The sequence below is a fragment of the Myotis brandtii genome, unplaced genomic scaffold, assembly GCF_000412655.1.
Source record: "Myotis brandtii unplaced genomic scaffold, ASM41265v1 scaffold1347, whole genome shotgun sequence".
NCBI classification, from domain to species: Eukaryota; Metazoa; Chordata; class Mammalia; order Chiroptera; family Vespertilionidae; genus Myotis; species Myotis brandtii.
The window spans coordinates 289,154-307,541 of NW_005354788.1; the positions used below are offsets into that span (position 1 = coordinate 289,154).

Genomic DNA, 18,388 nt, shown 5'->3' on the forward strand with positions numbered 1-18,388 from the left:
GCCCCCCCTGCTGGCCTGATTGCCCCCAACTGCCCCCCCTGCCAGCCTGATTGCCCCTAACCACCTCTGGCACGGCCCCGCCACCATGGCTTTGTCCGGAAGGTCTCCCAGTCTAATTAGCATATTACCCTTTTATTAGTATAGATAATGTTTAGTCAAAGTCCATTTTTTGGTAATGGATGTCTAATTTTCTAGTGCCATCTATTAAAAAAATTATTCTTTCTCCACTGCACATTTGTCAAAAATCAGCTGGTTATATTTGTGTGGATCTGTTTCTGGGTTATCTGTTTCGTTACATTGATCTGTGTGTCTATCTCTCCTCAAACACCTAACAGTCATGGTTATTGTAGCTGTATAATAACTCTTAAAATCAGATAGACTGATTTCCCCACTTGGTTCTTTTTCAAAACTGTTTTAGCTATTCTGTCTCCTTTGCCCTTCCATATAAATTTTAGAATTATTGTGTGTACATCTACAAAAAAATCTTCCCAGGATTTTTATTGGAATTCTGTTAAATCTGTAGATAATTTTGGAAATAATTTACATCTTTATGATATTGGGTCTTTCAATCTATGAACATGGTTGTCTCTTCCCTTATTTCAGTCTTCTGTGGTTCCTTTCATCAGCATTTCGTAGTGTTCAGCATTCAGATTATGTGCATGTTTTATTAGATTTATACCTATGTATTTCATTTGTGGGGTAAGCAATTGCAAATAGTATTGTTTTTAAATTTTTGTTTCCAATTGTATATTGCTGGTCTATAGAAATGTTACTGATTTTGTGTGTTAACGTTGTCTCTTGTGACCTTGCTAAGCTCACTTATTAGAGGGTTTTTTTTTGTATGTTATTTGGGATTAGTTACATAAATAATCATGTCATCTGCAAATAAGGATAGTTTTTTTCTTTCTAATCTAATTCTTTCTCTCTTTTTTTCTTTTTTCTTTTCTTCCTCCTCCCCCACCCAACGCCTTTTTGCATTGATTAGGACTTTCATCATGATGTTGAATAGGAGAAGAGAGAGCAGATATTCTTGCCTGTTCTTAGCCTTAGGGGGAAGCTTACTTATTTAGAAACATTCCTCTTTTCTAAAATAGGTATTTAATGCTTTAAATTTCACTCTAAGTAATTTACCTGCATGCCACAAATTTTGATGTTTTCTTTTCAAAAATTCAATTCAAAATATTTCCTCTTATAGCTTCCTCTTATTTTCTTGCTGATCTTGATTTTTATTTGATACCATTTTCCTTCATCCTGAAGTACTTCCTTTAGCATTTCTTGTAATGCAATTCTGCTGGCAACAAACTCCCTAGCATTCATTTACTGCAAGCATGTCAAACTCCCAGCCCGCGGGCCGCATGCGGCACACAACAGATATTTTTGCGGCCCAGCCAATATAATGGTATGTAAGAAATGTTTTAATAAAAATTTCATAACTTAATTTTTACACTATCCTGTTATACATAATTATTAATAACGAACTACAACGTTCGCTAATGACTGATTACTATAATCATGTTGCATTCATTTCCCTTACGCGCAGGCGCACCATTTCTCTCCACTAATACTAGCAGCGAATATTTTAGCAGCTGATTGCCATGTCATTAGTCTTGTACTGACTTGTTTGGTGTGCGCAACAGGAAATATTTTGCTTTCAGAGAACAAGAAAAATAGGCTTTTTTGCATTACACTTATTAATTTGTGCAGTTATTCAGTGTCTGGTAAGTTAATGTTCAAGAAGAAATATTAATTTTTATTAAATGTTCTGTTTTATGTTAACTATGTCTCATTTATTTCAGCCCTTTGAATTCAGCATGTCTCTATCGAAATAAATCTACATTTCTTTGGAAATTGAAGCTTTTGTGTTTTTTTGCAGCCCACATAAACTTAAACCTTGTTTATTTGGCCTGTGTTAGCCTTTGAGTTTGACATGCTTGATTTACTGGAAAATGCCTTTCACATTCTTTTTTGAAGGATATTATCAATGGATACAAAATTCTAGGTTAGCAGATTTTTCCTTTCATCAGTATGAAGTGTTGCTCCATTGTCTCTTGATCTACATAATTTCTTGTGAGAGGTTAGGTGTTTTCTTATTGTTCTTCTTTTGTAGAGTCTCCCTTTCCCCACTAGATACTTTTAAGATTGCCTCTTTATTTTTGGTTTTCTTCAGCGTGACCATGCTGTTCCTACATGTGTTTGTCTTTTTATTTTTCCTTCTTGGGGTTCACTGAGCTTCTTGGATCTGTCTATTGGGGTGTACCTCTAATCCACTGCACAGTGCTTCCTGGTATGCATCCCTCATATTGTGGTTCCCCATCCTGTCTTTGACAAACTCTTGGGATGCCTCCAGCTCCCCTTAAAAAATGCAGTTGCCATGAGCATCCTTCTACAGGTTCCCTTAGCTGGGTAAGATTTCATTTGGGATGTTAGAACCCAGAGTAGAATTGCTGGCTTGCAAGGTTTGCCTATACTAAACTTGACTGAGGATTGCCAGATGTCCATATGATGATGGGATGATCCTCAAGTGAGGAAAGAATAATGGTGAGGAAAGAGGAAAGAGTGGGGAGAATTTCTGGAGCCTCATGCTTGAGTAGGTGAGAAGGGATGGTACCCACAGTGTAAGTGGAGGAGTTAGCCAAGAACAGGGACAGTTCATCCCCAGAGAAAGAGGAAAAGCGGAGGTCTGGGCCAGATGCTGGTAGATGGGTCGGTGTTGTGGCAGAAAATTTTCTTCTGTGGCTTCTATTTTCTTGGTGATATAGGAAGCAGCCTGAGGGGCCGGATGGGGAGGAGGTACTGGCAGTTCAAAGAGAGGAAGGTGTGAAACAGCTGTCTTGGAGACTGGGAGTGTGCATGACCAGGGCAACAGAGTCCACTTGCCGGGCAGTGTGCAGGCTGCTCTTGGGTCAGTGAGAGTGGGCAGTGCTTCTGGGAGAGGTCGGGCATGGAGCAGGTCCAGCAAAGGGTTCTAAAGGCTCAGGTTAGCAGGACTCCATGCCTGGCACTGTTCTGGGCTCTGTGGGCACAGGGTGGGCATTGCAAAGGGGCTACAGATCACCACAGACTCATCATTCTGTGGGGTGCCTGGGGAGGCGGGGGTGGTGACAGTGTGGTGGGAAGGTCTGTAATTATGTGATCAGGTTGCTCAGCAGGTGTAGGTACTCAGTGCTTCTCTGTCTATAGCTCTGTTTTGTATTATAAAAGTGATGCATGCCACATCAAGAAAATTTAGGAAAAGGTAAAAAAAAAGTTAAGTAAAAAAGTAGATCATCTGAAATCCATGCTCTTCCCACCCTGCTGAAAGGCAGCAACAATAGTTAACATTTGGATGTCTTATTATTAAGGAAAAGGGCTGTCCCTGCCCAATGGGCCTTTGAGATTTGACCTCATGTCCAAATGTGAGTACGTCCCACCACCAAATGTAGCCAAGCAACAGTGTGGTAGGCTGAATGGGCCATGGGGGGTCCTCTCCCCATTCCTGGCAGAAGTCAGGGAGGCCTGCATGGAGGGGGTGGCCATGAATTGGGTCTTGAAGGTTGAGGGTCCCTCTAGCCTGTCTTGCTGTCTTTATCCCTCCTGTCTCCCCTTGTTCAGTGTCTTTTAAGGGCAGAGCTAGCTCCCAGCCCCTGTCCTACTGTGTGGCGGATAGGGTGGTCATGCTGCAGGTGAGATGAGTAGGAACGGCCCACTCTGTGTGAGGACAGGGAGGCAGAGTGGCCTGAGCGTGCTGCCCCACTACAGCCCCTCCATTTGTGCAGTGCGAGCCTGTGAGGCCATACACAACAGTCTGCGAGGAGAGTCCCTCCACCCCCGACACCAGCCCCTGGCCTGGCACCCACTCCCTAGCAAGAAGGAGAAGGCGGGGGGTGAGGGGGTACATGTTCCACCCTCCTGGGTCTGTGTGCCCCTCCAGATACCAGCGACAGTGAGCTGGAGCTGTCCATGGTGCGCCACCAGCCAGAGGGGCTGGAGCAGCTGCAGGCACAGACCAAGTTCACCAAGATGGAGCTGCAGTCCCTCTATAGGGGCTTCAAGAATGTGAGTGATCCCCACCCCTCAGGAGAGGCCCTGACCCACCCCGCCCTTTTATCCTTGGCTCCAGGAAGGGGAATTCTGGCTCAGGCAGACCTTCTAGAAACTTCATGGAACAGCAAATATCCTGGGGCCTTGATGAGGCTCATGTTTTGTGGGAGACCTGTCTGGGGAGCATGTGGGCCAAGCCCAGACACGCAGTGTCTCCTTTCTGCGTGTCTATGTGCTGGCGCAAGGGAAGGACCAGATTGGCCCAAGGGGACCAGCCACCACCCCCCCACACACACACACACACCTACCCTTTCCTGCCTCGCCCCCGCCCCCAACCACCAGACTTTCCTGGGCGCTCAGTAGAGCCCAGCAGTGCCTTGGACAGTAGGCATCCTTCAGAGGGAGGAGTCAGGGTGCGGGGCTGGGGGTGGCCGAGGCTGCTGAGGGTGACTTACTGCTGCAGGAGTGTCCCTCGGGCCTGGTGGATGAAGACACCTTCAAACTCATTTACGCACAGTTCTTCCCTCAGGGAGGTGAGTCTGAGGCCAGACCCTGCTCCCGCTTCTCCCAATGCCCCCACTGTGTCCCTACGGCAGTTCTGCAGAGGGCGGGTGTCCCTTTATGGGGAGGGGACCCTCACCCCCACCTCTATGCTCCCCGCCACCACTTGCTTCCCGGAGGCCTGATGCTGCCTCATCCCATTGGAAGGGGGTACCCCAGCTCAGGACACAGGTGGACCCCCAGTGGGGCTGCCTGAGGTGGGGGCTTGGCTGCCAGGAGGCCCCCCTCACCCCAGCCAGTGCCCTTGTCTCCTCCAGATGCCACCACCTACGCACACTTCCTCTTCAATGCCTTCGACGCTGACGGGAACGGGGCCATCTGCTTCGAGGTAGGTCTCTGCTGTACCCTCCCACATCCCCTGTGGCATGCCAGGCGTCCCTCTGCCCTGGTGCCACACCCTCGGGCTCTCTAGAGGGTCTGGCCTGACCCTGGTGTCCATGGTCCAGTGTGTCCCCTGGGGAACAGGTGGACTGTGTTTGGCTGGCCCGGGCCTAACTATGAAGTCGGTAGAATTTGGTTTTGCTGTCTGGCCTCCTATTCCCAGCCTTGTCTTCCAGTCCAGCCCCAGTGAGCCCAGGGAGCCACCGTGGCACCCCGAGGTGGCAGTGACCCAGGGTGAGTTTGCATGGGAGAAAGAGACGAGGCTCCATGAGAGATCTGTGCTGACAGCGGGCTTCAGGCCCCAGCCCCAGACTCACCGCCTTTGTCAGGAAACACACAGAGCACCCGGCCTGAGCAGCTCCTGCCATCCCAGCCTGGTGCCTCCGCTGTCAGGAAGGGGAGCCTGCCCCCCACCGTGTCCCCAGCAGGGCCTCGCCCGGCTCAGTGTGGACGGCCATGGGTCCCACCCCGGCCAGGCCACAAGATCATTTGAAGGAGGCATGTCTGCGGATCCCAGGCCCCTAAAAATAGCTGCAGGTGAAAAGCTGAAACCTCTTTGGGGAGGAAACCCATGCTGAGAGCCAGGCGTGATCGATAACCACTCGGCCAAGGGCGGTGACAGGAAAGCCTCGGACCCGCGAGGCCGGGGGAGATAATAGCTCTAACATCGCATCCGGTGCTGCATTCCTCCGTGTGCCCGCCCGCCCCGTGCTGCACTGACACCGCCTGGGTGACCACGGGCCCGCCCCCTTGGCCACACTCTCAGGGCTCCTGTGCAAGTGAGAACGTGCAGTGTTCCCAGCTTCCCTGTTCTCAGTGATGCCTGCACACAGTACAGATCCCGTCCGTGCAGAGGGGGAGACAGCAGGGAAAGCCCACTGTCCCCAGGGCCCCTCCCTGTGACCAGTTTCTGCAGATCCTTCTCGAGGCACCTGAGACGTCTGGGAAGGGGGTGTGGGAAGGGGCTAGTGCGAGGGACACGCCAGGGAGTGGTGGTGGTTCCTCTTGTTCTGAAATCGGAGGATCCAACTGCTCAGCAGGGCCCCTCTGTGCCCAGGGGGGTGTCAGGAAGGTCCAGGTTCCTCCCCTGTGGCCATCACTCCCCATCCCCCGAGGGAGGGGTCTTTTGATACCTTTAAGGTGGTGGTGGTGGGTCTTGGGGGGCTGCTGTCAGTGGCTGAGTTGAGGGTGCTGGTGCTGAGGCCCCTCTGCCTGGCACCTCTCAGGTTGTCCCCTCCGGTGTCATCTGGCCTTCCATGTGCTTCTCAGCCTGTGAAGGTAGCGCCTCTGGGTCCACATGGTGTGTGTTCTCCATGACGACCTTCCTCTTGACCCGGGTCTGCTGTGGGGAGGTTTTCCAGGAAGGGAGGAGGGCATGTGTCTCCCCAGGGTCCTCCCAACCAACAGGGCTCCATGCCGGCTGCTCACAGGCCAGGAAGGGTCCCGGCAGGTTGAGATGACACTCAGCCCCCTCATGGCTCAGACTCAACGTGTTCTGGAAATGGACACTCAGGTCAGTTTATGGGCATTTACAGGGATCCCAATGCTTTCGTATGTTCTTGAGAGACAAGACCCATATTAATTCAAATTGACTGATATGGGAAAATGTTATAACTTCCCTGCCCTCACCGGAGACTACCAAAGTAGATGGGCGAGACCAGCAAACCTTAGCACGGAGCCACGCTGGGTGTCTTAGTTCGGAGGCCTGCCTGCATCACTGTGTCGCTATAGGAGCCCCTCAGCCTCCCGGGGCTCTGCCTCAGGGACAGCCGGAGAGCAGGGCTGTGGATGTGACAGGCTGCTTATGCCTCAGACTTAAGGGCAAGGAGTCGCAGAACTAGCGCTGGCCCCACCCACTACTGTGCTGTGTGGGTTGGCAATTTAGAACTCGAAAGCTATCTGGACGTGGGGTCATCTGTGTGTCACCGAGGATGGGCCAGTGGGCCCAGGGCACATTGCCACCACCCCTCTCCTGGCACCATCGCTGCTATATGACACACACAGAGGGACCCTGAATGGGACAGTCCTCAAGGTGGTTGACCACGAGGGCTTCTGCACCACAGACCCGCGTCTGTGAAGGCCAGAGGGGGGACAGTGGTGCCCCCGGGGCCCACGCGAGACGGGGTCCTGTGTGGGATTCCAGTCCTTCCCCTCCCACCAGGGAGCCTGTCGGACCCCAGAGGAGAGGGAGGGCGTGAACTCAGATGCGTTGACTCTTCGCTGCTGAGGAAACCACCAGCAGGAGTCAGCGGTGCCCTCGACTCTGAGGACTGTCGGTGGTTTTCCTAGACATACTCTCATCTTCTTCGCCTAAACACACACGTGATGTCAAGAGTCCCGCAGATTACAAGTTATAGACCTTGGGAAACAGCAGTAACACCCACATCCCCGAGGAGGCAGCCTTCTTTTAGCTGATTGTCACTGTCCTCGCAGCAGCACACCTCCACTCCTCCTTCCTGACTGTCCATCTCAGACACGGCCTTCGGCCGTCTGCCCTGGTGGTGGGGACGTGGCCTCACAGACACACACTTTTCCATCCCCGGCTTCCCACAGAAGCACAGGGTTCCGATTGGACAAGGACTCGCGGTTCACCTGATCGTGGGCGTTTGAGCCCAGTAAGCCTTGCAGTAAACTGTGGCATGCTCTCCTCTTCTGCACACATTCTCATTCTGCCTGCCGTTGGCAATTTCCTGAGTTTTCACTTGCCTGGGGTCTGGACCTCATCATTAACTCACCCAGGTCCTTCTCCAGTCATCTGGACGGGCACCTCCCGGAAGACACGCCTCCCCAGCCTCAAGGCTCCAGCATCCACTGGGGCTGGGCACCTCCTGGGGGTCTCGTCCCCTGTCCCCTGCTTTGGATGGCCTGCTTCAGGTCTCCCGGTCCCATCACCCTCCTCCTGCCTACTTTACTCTTTCTTCTCAGGCGCACGTCTCCCAGCAGCCATCTAGGAAGAAAGTATGTGGGAGGTAGACGTCCGGGAGGGTCTTGATTCTGTTCTCTTGTTTGACGTGTTTTGTGGGACCAGAGCGTGGTGGGAAGCTGTGGTCCTTCAGGATGGTGGCCACCAGGCCCCTGGCCTCCTCCCCTGAGTGTTTCGCAGAGGGCAAAGCCTGCTGACCCCGGCCCTGTGGACGGGGCTTGATTCTGCTTTTCTCTTTGGCTTTGTTTTTCTCTCTGGAAGCCTGGAGGCTCTCTTTGCACCCAGTTTTCTGAATGGCATCAGGATACATGCCTGCAGGTGACACTGGGCTGTTTGCAGGCGTGCGAGGCCCCAGCAGGCCCTGCACAGGCACAGCCTTCCATTGTGGGCGATCTTCCCTCCCTTCTCGCCCTTCATGCCTCGTGTCCTCCCTTCTTCCTGGCACTCCTGCTGCTCCTGCTCTGGGGCCTCTCTTTACCGCCATTTCTCCCCTATTTTCCAGCTCTGCCTCCCCCCTGCTTCACGGAAGATTCCATGTGCTTCTCCAACCATGCTTCCGAGTATGTCATTTTCCTTTCTTATTTTTTATTTCCAAAAGCTTTTTCTTGTTCTTAGTTATTCCTTTTTTATAGCATCCTGTTCTTATTTTAGCAATGTCAGATTTCCAATCTCCAAATCCAAAAGTTGTTAAGTGTTTTCCTCCTGTAATAATTTTGTTTCTTCCAAATCGCTTTTCTCTGTTTCCCTTCGGCTTTCTCTCTGTGACCCCGGCGTCCTCAGATCCAGGAAGTATGCGGTTTGAGTGGGGACTGAGCCCCGGGGTGTACGGCCTGTCCCTCCGCCTTCCTGGGACCCCCTTTCTCTGCCCCCCTCCCTCAGGAAGCCCCGGGAGGACCACCGGCAGGAGGCTCAGCCTGCAGGCCCCTGGGAGCGGAGGGAAAGGCTCGTCCCCCCAGCTGTTGTGACACAACAGTGGGCGTTTCCAGTGGGAGCCGTGGGAACGTCTGTCTTGTCACATTGGTGATCAGTGTCCACCACACTCAGAGGCTTGTCCTGGCCCAGAATTGAGCGCTGGGAGCTTAGCTTTGGAAGCTGGGAGTTTCAAACACCCTGACACGCAGACCTGGCAAACTACAGGGAGGACACCCCTTATTAAAGAGTGCCCCCAGGTGTCCTCCATCAGAGCAATACATTATGGTCTGAGACACCGTATGTTCGAATGGCTTTACTTGAGAAGATCAGTATCAGCCACCATGTCATCCCCACCACACACACACACATATGCATGCACGCACACGCACACATTTACACATATGCACACACATGCACACACGTGCACATGCACACACACTGTCAACCTCATGGGCCCCTGCCTGTTCTGTAATGGAAGCCCCTCACTCTGGAGCTGTGGCTCAGTGGAAGCCCACAGCGAACTGGAAATAGAACCTGGAGTCAGATTGGCACTCCTCACCCTCCCTTCCTCCCAGGACTTTGTGGTTGGCCTCTCCATCCTCCTGCGAGGAACAGTCCAGGAGAAGCTCAAGTGGGCCTTTAACCTCTACGACATTAACAAGGATGGCTACATCACCAAAGAGGTACGGGGGACTGAGGCCTGGCCCGTCTGCCCTCCCGCCCCCATGGCTGCTGCCCAGGCTGTCCTGCCTCCGCTCCCCTCCCCACCCAGAGACCAGGTGGGGGACAGCCACCAGGGGGCTTCCTCTTCTCCTGGGCTCTGTCCTGGGCCCCTGAGTGCAGGGAGAATGGGGCTGTGTGCACATCGGGTTCAGTTCTGCAAGTGTCCTAGGACCAGCCCTTCTTACAGAAGGGCCTGGGGAGACAGGGGTGGAGAAGCCTAGGGTGGGGCTGGCCTTGGCTCCCACCAATCAAGGGGCAATGGGGGGTCCTCACCACATGGGGCCACAGGTGGGTTCTTTTGGCCCAAACACTTTTTGTATGTGAAATAGTAGCTTACAGTGTCAAATTTTGGAGACAAAAATCTACCTCTGACTTTTCTTGAAGAGTCAGAGCTGTCACTGGGCAGAGCAGGGGTGGGGACAGAGCAGGGGGGCCTCCAGCTGGCTCAGACCTGCCCTGGAGGGGTTCTCCACCATGGGTGCAGCCCCCTCCCCTCTGGCCTTTGCACCCTCCCCCATCCTTGCAGCTGGACTCATGCCAGCCCCTCCGCCCCTGCAGGAGATGCTGGCCATCATGAAGTCCATCTATGACATGATGGGCCGGCACACCTACCCCCTCCTGCGGGAGGACGCGCCTCTGGAGCACGTGGAGAGGTTCTTCCAGGTGAGCGCTCCAGCCGGATGTGCGGCCGGAAGAGGAAGGGGCTCCTGCTCAGGACACCTGGGCGAGCCACCCTGAGCCTCCCCTCCCACAGGAGGGTAAATGGCCGTGCCCTGTCAGCTGAACCTCGGCTCAGGGCCGGCTGGGCTCACAGATTCCAAGGCGGCTGACATCTTGGCCGTGTCCTCGTGCCTTCCAAGGCCCCCCTCCCCCAGCTCCTCCAGGGAAACTGTCTGCAAGAGGAATGGGGTTGGGGTGACTTCTCTGTGTGTCCGTGGGACATGTGGCCTTTTTGTGCCTTGGTTGCTCCATCTGTCCTACTTGCCTGTCGGGGTGAATTCTGGGAATTGTAAGCCCAGGAGGCCGTCAGAAGCCTCTGGGGCTGGAGGGCAGACTGGGGAGAGATCAGCTGTGGGGTGCGAGGGGCTGAGGACGCAGTGTAGGGGACAGAGGGGAGGGGTGGGGGTGGAGGAGGCCCACCCTCTGCACGTCCTCAGGCCTGGGACAGGGACTGTGCCTGGTGAGACACAGACTCACCGAGGGTGTGGCTTGGGTTGCAGAAAATGGACCGGAATCAGGACGGGGTAGTGACCATTGATGAGTTCCTGGAGACCTGTCAGAAGGTAGGTGTCCTCGGGATTTGAGAAACTGTGTCCTCCCCAGCCAGTCCTCAGACCACTCCCCACCCACAAGCTCCACTTTCACTCTTTCTTCTGAACCCCTCCCCGCCACCCCCAAGCTCCACTTTCACTCTTTCTTCTGAACCCCTCCCCCGGCTCCTGCCAGCCACAGCCCACTTGGGCACCATATCTCAGCCCTGCCCTTGAGTGCTTTGAGTTAGAGGGGGCAGATGTGGGGCCCGCAGGGGTGATGAGGCAGTGTGGCCCTCGGGCAGGGTCACGCTGGGGGACAGGCACCTGGAGCCTCCCAGTGTTGCTGACTCTCCTCTGCAGAGCACCCTTGGGGTCGGGGAGGCAGGGCATCAGACCTCTGCCACATGCCTCGCTCCCAGAGTGACCTGTCCATGGCCCGTGGCCTCCGCTGGGTGAGCAACCAGGGAGGTTTGTCCTTCAGTGAGTTAGCCGATCCCAGACGGGCTGCAGTCAGGCCTTGGGGCTGAAGACGGGCTGGGCCTGACCAGCTCCTCCCAGCCAGGGACACAGACCGAGTGGTCCCTGCAGAGGCCGGTCCCTGACCAGAATCCGCTCAAGGTGACCAGAGGTGGGCACCGCCCGCCCTGTCCACCGGGGTCTGACCCGGCCTCTCATCGCCTCTCCACGCAGGACGAGAACATCATGAGCTCCATGCAGCTGTTCGAGAACGTCATCTAGGACACATCGGGGATCCCCAAGTGGCCATCGTCACCACCTCAATCCTGCCAGGAACAGCCTCCATGAGAAACTTTTTTCTACTATATTTGCAAAAAGTGAACAGTTTGCTACACACACACACACACACACACACACACACACACACACACGTGCACCATTCCTCTGGGCTAGGTGGGGGAGGGGTGCTGCATCGGGTTGGGAGCTGGGTCCAGGTGACATGAGCTACACCCCCAGCCAGCCCATCCCAGGCCAGCGGAGTGAGGCTGCCTCTGCAGTGGGCCGAGGGGAGAGCAGTGTCTGCAGCCATTGGCTGCTGGGTGTGCGCAGGGGAGTGCTCAGCTCCCCTGCAAAGGAGGGTCCAGTCTCCAGAGTGAAGGCCCCTCCCCCCTCCCGCTTCCCTTCTTTGCCACCACCCATGGGCCAGGCTCTGGTCTCCTTGTCTCCCAGCCATTCCCAGCCCAGTGACCACACTCCCAGGATGCACCTCACCGCAGAACCCTGAGGGGCAGCCGGGATGAAGGGTGTTCAGACTAGGAAAGAAGTGATGGAGGCAGAGCCTGCTGCTTCCTGGGAAGGTTTCCTGGTGAGCTCTGCTGCGAGGATGAGGGGCCATCCCTGCTGTCCCTCCATCCCAGGAAGGGGGCCCTTTAAGCTCAGGGTTGGGTTTCCTGGTGGAGAATGTGAGGAGACTGTGCCGACCCCACGAGATGGGAGAAGCCCTCCCCTACTGGCCCAGGCCAGGCTCAGTGGGGACACAGTGGTGGCACTGCCCCCACCCCTCAGGCTCTGAACTGTTCGCCCCAAGTCATCGTGGGTACCAAGAAGAGGCCATGTGGCTCAGGGACTGGCCGCCCAGGAGCCCGGTGGCAGCCAGCCCAGGAAGGGCTTCTTGGCCCTTTGTCCCCCAGCCTCTGTCTCCTGTGGCCCAGCAGTTGGGTTGAGCTCCCCTCTGGTTGGGGTCCTGAAGCAGTGTGGCCACCTCCACAGGGGCTCACCCCAACCCATACACAAACGGCCCTTTGTCCCCCAGCCTCTGTCTCCCGTGGCCCAGCAGTTGGGTTGAGCTCCCCTCTGGTGGGATCCTGAAGCAGTGTAGCCACCTCCACAGGGGCTCACCCCAACCCATACACAAAGCACAAGCACCCCCAGAGCTCAGGTGGAGCCCGCGAGGAGCTGAAAACACCACTTTTCCGAGACAAGGCCCTCCTGGTGGGCTGAGCCTGGGCCCGGAGCCCTGGTACCGGTGGCCTGCAGGTGGCCCAGGGAAGGAAGCGGGGGTCTGTTCTGTGACTCAGAGCAGTCGGGGCTCAAGCCCCTCCCCAGCCCAGCTCACCAACATTCAAAAGCACAAACCCCGGACTCTGCTTGGCTGGGTTCTGCCCTGGGATGGGGCCAATGTCCACCTGAGGCCAGAGGCAGCAGTGAGGGCTGAGGGCCTGAGGCCGGTGGGAGGTCCACAGGGCCCTCCAGGACACACAGAGCAATGACCGCTCCTGCCCAGGCAGCGGGGACTTCCGAGGAACATTCCCAAACATACATTCCATCGGCTACCGTCCCGCCTCTGCTCGGCCTGCCCGGGGTGAGCAGAGCCTTCCAGAAAGGGTGGGACGGCGGAGGCCCTGGAGACTGGTCTGGTTCGGCCAGGGGACTCCTGGGCACCCACAGGCGGTCCTCGGCTTGGAGATGTACTGACACCCCATCTCCAGTCTGACTGGGGTCCCTCCCCTCCTCCAGGAGGCATCAGCTTTCCCTGGCTCAGGGATCTCCTCCCCCCGCCCCCAGCCCGGTCCTCCCAGCTGGTGTCGCTCTGCTTCTCAGGGGCCCAGGTCATAGGAGAGGGTGGCCACCATCCCCCTGTCCCCCGTGGCCTCGGCCAGAGGCCCGTCTCCCACGCTGGGACGAGGACTGGCCGCATGTCTGCATGGCAGAAGCGTCTCCCCTGGGCACACCTGGGAGGGCGGCGCCTGTTCTCAGCGCCCACCAACAGCAGTCCTGTATATTTTAATAAAAGAAACGTGACAAAGGCGTGGGGCTCACCTTGGCTTATCCTGTGAGTGTTGGTCTGGCCCCTCCCACCTCTGCTGCTATCCGTGGCTCCTGCCCAGTGCTGTGCTGGTAAGTGTGTAACAGGCCCCGCATTGTAGCCTGTGCCAGTTTCCATGCTGATCGCAAGCTCCCGAGGTGATGTCACTGAAGGCCGCAGTTGGAAGCCTTTATGAGAAACGCCAGCCCTGCAGCCTCCACACGGAGCCAGCGGGCAGGGGACCTTCTTGAGGTGCCATTTATATCTCGCTCCCAGGTCACTCGTCTTTACCAGTTCCAGGGTGTCATTTCTCATGTCCCCTGGGCTGGAGGGCACAGGCCACAGCACGGAAACAATTTGCCTGAAGATGTCTTCCTTTCCTGCTTTTTATTTTCAAAAGTGTAAACTCAGGAAGGATTATGCCAGGGGAGGGGCAAGAAATGAAAACCTGGGGGAAGGAGTGAGAGGGGTTCCCTAACTTGGAGATAGAGAAGAGGTAGGTTCTGGGGGTATTGGTAGTGCTTCAAGGGCCAGACCCAAGGCCATGTGACATCATCACAGTGACGAGACCCAAGCCTCTCTGGGTCACCAGCTTTGCCTGATGAGCATCTCAGCAGGAGCGAGGAGGGCAGAGGAGAGGACCCCCTACCACCACACACACCAGAAGTTCCACCCCACCTGAAACTGAGGGCCTTGGCACAATCCTGGCAAGGGAGCCGCCTGACTTTGCTGTTGGGGGTGGGATGGCCTGCATTTGCCATTGGCTGGCCACTATGTGGAGCCCATTCACCCTGGCCACAGCCTGATGGGCGGGATGGGGAAGCTGAGCTGAAAGGTGTTAAGACCTCCAACCCATTAAAGAATGGAGTCAGGACAGTGGCTCCAGGCTGGGTGTAAGCACTGAAATACCCCATCATGATGGGCCAGAGAGCTCAAAATAGGGAAAGCCCATCCATCATCCACCCATCTACCAACCACCATCCATCTATCCACCATCTACCTACCATTCATCCACCATCCATCCATCCATCCATCCATCCATCCATCCACCATCCATCCACTCCAACCCATTAAAGAATGGAGTCAGGACAGTGGCTCCAGGCTGGGTGTAAGCACTGAAATACCCCATCATGATGGGCCAGAGAGCTCAAAATAGGGAAAGCCCATCCATCATCCACCCATCTACCAACCACGATCCATCTATCCACCATCTACCTACCACTCATCCACCATCCATCCATCCACCGTCCGTCCATCCATCCACCATCCATCCATCCATCCATCATCCATCCACCATCCACCCATCCATTTATCATCCATCCATCCATCATCCATCCATCATCCATCCATCCACCATCCATCCATCCATCTATCACCCATCCATCCACCATCCATCCATCCATCATCCATCCACCATCCATCCATCCATTATCCATCCATCATCCATCCACCATCCATCCATCCACCATCCATCCACCATCCATCCATCCATCATCCATCCACCATCCATCCATCCATCATCCATCCACCATCCATCCATCCATCATCCATCCACCATCCATCCATCCATCATCCATCCACCATCCATCCATCCATCATCCATCCACCATCCATCCATCCACCATCCATCCATCCATCATCCATCCACCATCCATCCATCCACCATCCATCCATCCATCATCCATCCACCATCCATCCATCCACCATCCATCCATCCATTATCCATCCATCATCCATCCACCATCCATCCATCCATCCATCCATCATCCATCCATCAATTTGTACATCTACTCAGCACTTTCCTGTTCCTGACACTCAGTGCAGAGGGGACGGCTGGCTGTGTCCTCTGTGTGGCTATAATGGCAGTGAGGAGTCTAGAAGGACCCCTGGGCAATCAGTCATGGATAGGATTCAGGGGAAATTACAGGATATTGTCAACTATAAGCAAAGATGTAAAAATCAAAATATTAGTCATTTCCATAATATGCATATACATGATATATGTAACATTTCATTGCATATTTGGGTTTATCCAAGAGATGCAAGGTTTAACATTAAAAAAAAAAACCACAAACCAAACAAACAAAAAAACAGGCTCTTGGCCTAGCTGATTTTGCTCGGTGTTGAGAGCATCAGCCCATGGACTGAGGGTCTGAGATTCAATTCTGGTCTAGGGCATGTACAGCCCAGGTCAGGGCTTATGCAAGAAGCAACCAGTTGATGCATCGCTCTCACATTGATGTTTTTCTCTCTCTGTCTCTTCCCCTCCCTTCCAATTTCTCTAAAAATTAATGGAAAAAACATCCTCGGGTGAGGATGAAAAAAATACAGGCTCATTAGTTTCCAATAATATGGAGTATGCAGGAATCTAAAATCTACATTACTCTTTCCACTGAAAACAACACACATTCTGGTTTCACCTGGGTCAGGGACAATCACATGGACTGTCTGAACCAGCTGGTTGTAAAGGGAACATGCAGAGGCCAGCTGCCTGCAGAGCGAGCTCAGCCAGGTCTGAGATTGGAGAGGAGCGTGGGATGTAGGTGAGGCCCAATCTGCACAGGGAGGAGACTATGGCCAGTCCCAGAGCCAGCATGGCCAGCAGTTATCCTGTGCCTACATAGGGCCAAGATGAGGGCGTCTGGAAGAAACTCTACCATCTCACTCAGACCCGCCCACTCACAGGGGGGAATTGCATAAACCTCCAAGAAGATAAAGGCCTAACTAGACCTTGTCCAGAGTTGAGGGTCCTGTAATGGGAGTGGGCCTGACAGGAGGCCTGGAATGGCCCTGGAGCATCCGCAGGCTCAGTCTGAGCAGGCACTACAGGCAGCCCTCTCTTGGGTGGTGGTGGAGGCCATGCCACCCACAAACTCCCCCCGAGGGCTCGCCTGACTGCCAAGGGCCATCAGTGCTAGAACTGGACTCCCTGCTGTCTGCTGGGTGCCTTTTGGTTTTGTCTATTCCTTGACCAGGAATCCCCAGCATCCTCTAACTCACCCACACCTGCCCTACCCATCTTTGCTCTCACAGCTGGACGCAGGCCCAGGGCCCCTCTGCTCAGCTCTCTGGGCTGGCTTTGAAAATTACAAACTGTCCTTTGGGTGCAGAATCTATGTCTGCCCCACCGTCTGCCGAGATGGCCCGTCCATTGCCCCGGCAGTAAAGGCCTCAGGAGCTTCTGTCTCATGCGGTCTCATGTGTGTGCTGAGGAAGGTCAGCTGATTGGACACCGGCCTGCTGCCTCTCTAGCATTCCCCTCCTCTGGCAGTAGCCCCCAGTCTCCCTGAGGATCCCTTCCACTCTCTATCCAGAAAGTCAGGGACCCTACCTCCAAGGCCAGCCCTCAGCCCGTTGGTACATGTCTTCCCTGCTCAGAGTGGTTGGTTGAGGGTGGGCACCTGGAGCGAAGGAGGCCAAGGGAAACCCAAGCGGGAATGCTGGTAAAGCCTCTGCTCCTCATCATCTGAAGCTTCAGGGACCCGAGTCGTGAGGCTGGGGCTGCTATTTGGTAACTGAAGGAGCCAGGGAATGAAGCCAGAGCAGAAGAAGGGTAAGCTGGCTGAGGGATGGAGACAGAGAGAGCAAGGGGGAGGGGGCAGGGTTCAGCCCTTGAGCTCAAAATCAAACTGTACCTTAAGCAAGCCCCTCCCGATCTCAGATTCGTTGCTATGTGAGCCACTCATAGGTTCCCCACCCCAACACTCCACCCCAAGCTCGCTTAACACGTCTCATCTGCCACAGCCTCAATGAGCCTCATCAAGCTCAGCCGTGGGGCTGAACGTGCTTTCCAGACGTCAGCGAGCCCTGAGGGAAGGGGGCCGGGACAACATGCCCAGCCTGTCTCCCTGCCAGACTGTGGGCCTCTTGCCAGCAAAAGCCCTGGGGTTCACACGGGGAGGGAGTGGCCAGTAATGCTGCTGCGCCAAAGGTTACAGGGACGGAGCCGCTGCTGTGGAGCAGACAGCCCAGGTGAGCTTGCTGGGTCACGGGCCAGCTCGGGAGGCACCAGGGTCAAAGTCTGTTTGAAACATGTGGCCTGCACTGAAGGGCGCCTCCTTCTGAGCGCCCACCCCTACCCCACCCAGCCCAGCTCTCTTCCACCCACTTTCCTGTCCCGAGCAATTCTGGCTGAATCCCATTCCTCCGAGTTTCACTAACAAAACCAGGCAGCGCTTTTCCCCTGTTTTGAAAAATCACCAAATACAGGAAGACATCCAGAAGCTAAAAATAAGGCCCCAAGAGCAGGCCATCAGTCAGCCCCAGACTGCCAACTGCCAGGAAGCGGCCAGCCAACTAAGACTGCGAAGTCCTCCAGGCTCCTGTGCACGGGCTCTCAGAGCGGGGGACCCATTTCTCCGTTTTGTTTCTCCAAGAAGAGCAGGCTGGTGCTCTTCCAGCTTTGCCACGGTCACACTTCTGGGGCACTCCTATCTGAGCAGTCCCCAGTCCCTCGTGTCTACAGCGCCATCTTTTTGCATATTCGCATGTTTGTGGCTACAACAGCAACTCTGTGCTTCTAAAAGGCATGGCGAACAGAATGGATGCCTCTCCTCTTTCTCTTTGTGTTGGTAACTTCGGCTCCAGCCAACAGGTTAGTGCAAATTAACCTGTTTGCAAATTCACTCATCTTTTCTTCCGCAATGTCGACTCTGCCACTAACCCATCTAGTGCATTTTTCATCTCAGATATTGTAGTTTCCATCAATGGAAGTTTGCTTTGGATCCCTTTAAAAACTATCTTCCATGTTTCTGATTAACTTTGAACAGATGGAGTACAGTTATAGTAACTGTTGTAATATTCTTGTCTGTTAATTCTAACATCTGTCAGTACTGAGTTCCACTAAAATAATAG

General features: G+C 54.5%; 1 protein-coding gene across 5 annotated transcripts in view; it reads left to right on the plus strand.

The window, feature by feature from the left end:
* Nucleotides 1-12,512, plus strand: part of KCNIP3 (Kv channel interacting protein 3, calsenilin) — a 72,286-nt gene extending 59,774 nt beyond the window's left edge. For 3 of the 5 annotated variants that reach the window (XM_014534965.1, XM_005860465.2, XM_014534964.1), the window contains 7 exons: nt 3,911-4,035; nt 4,484-4,553; nt 4,839-4,909; nt 9,373-9,480; nt 10,079-10,183; nt 10,741-10,803; nt 11,464-12,512. In XM_014534965.1, coding sequence (XP_014390451.1) covers nt 3,911-4,035; nt 4,484-4,553; nt 4,839-4,909; nt 9,373-9,480; nt 10,079-10,183; nt 10,741-10,803; nt 11,464-11,511 — 590 coding nt within the window. In that variant the 3' untranslated portion in view covers nt 11,512-12,512. The remainder of the gene's footprint in view (nt 1-3,910; nt 4,036-4,483; nt 4,554-4,838; nt 4,910-9,372; nt 9,481-10,078; nt 10,184-10,740; nt 10,804-11,463) is intronic. The other 2 variants (XM_005860466.2, XM_005860467.2) reach the window with 2 other exon arrangements.
* The last annotated feature ends 5,876 nt before the right edge of the window (nt 12,513-18,388 follow it).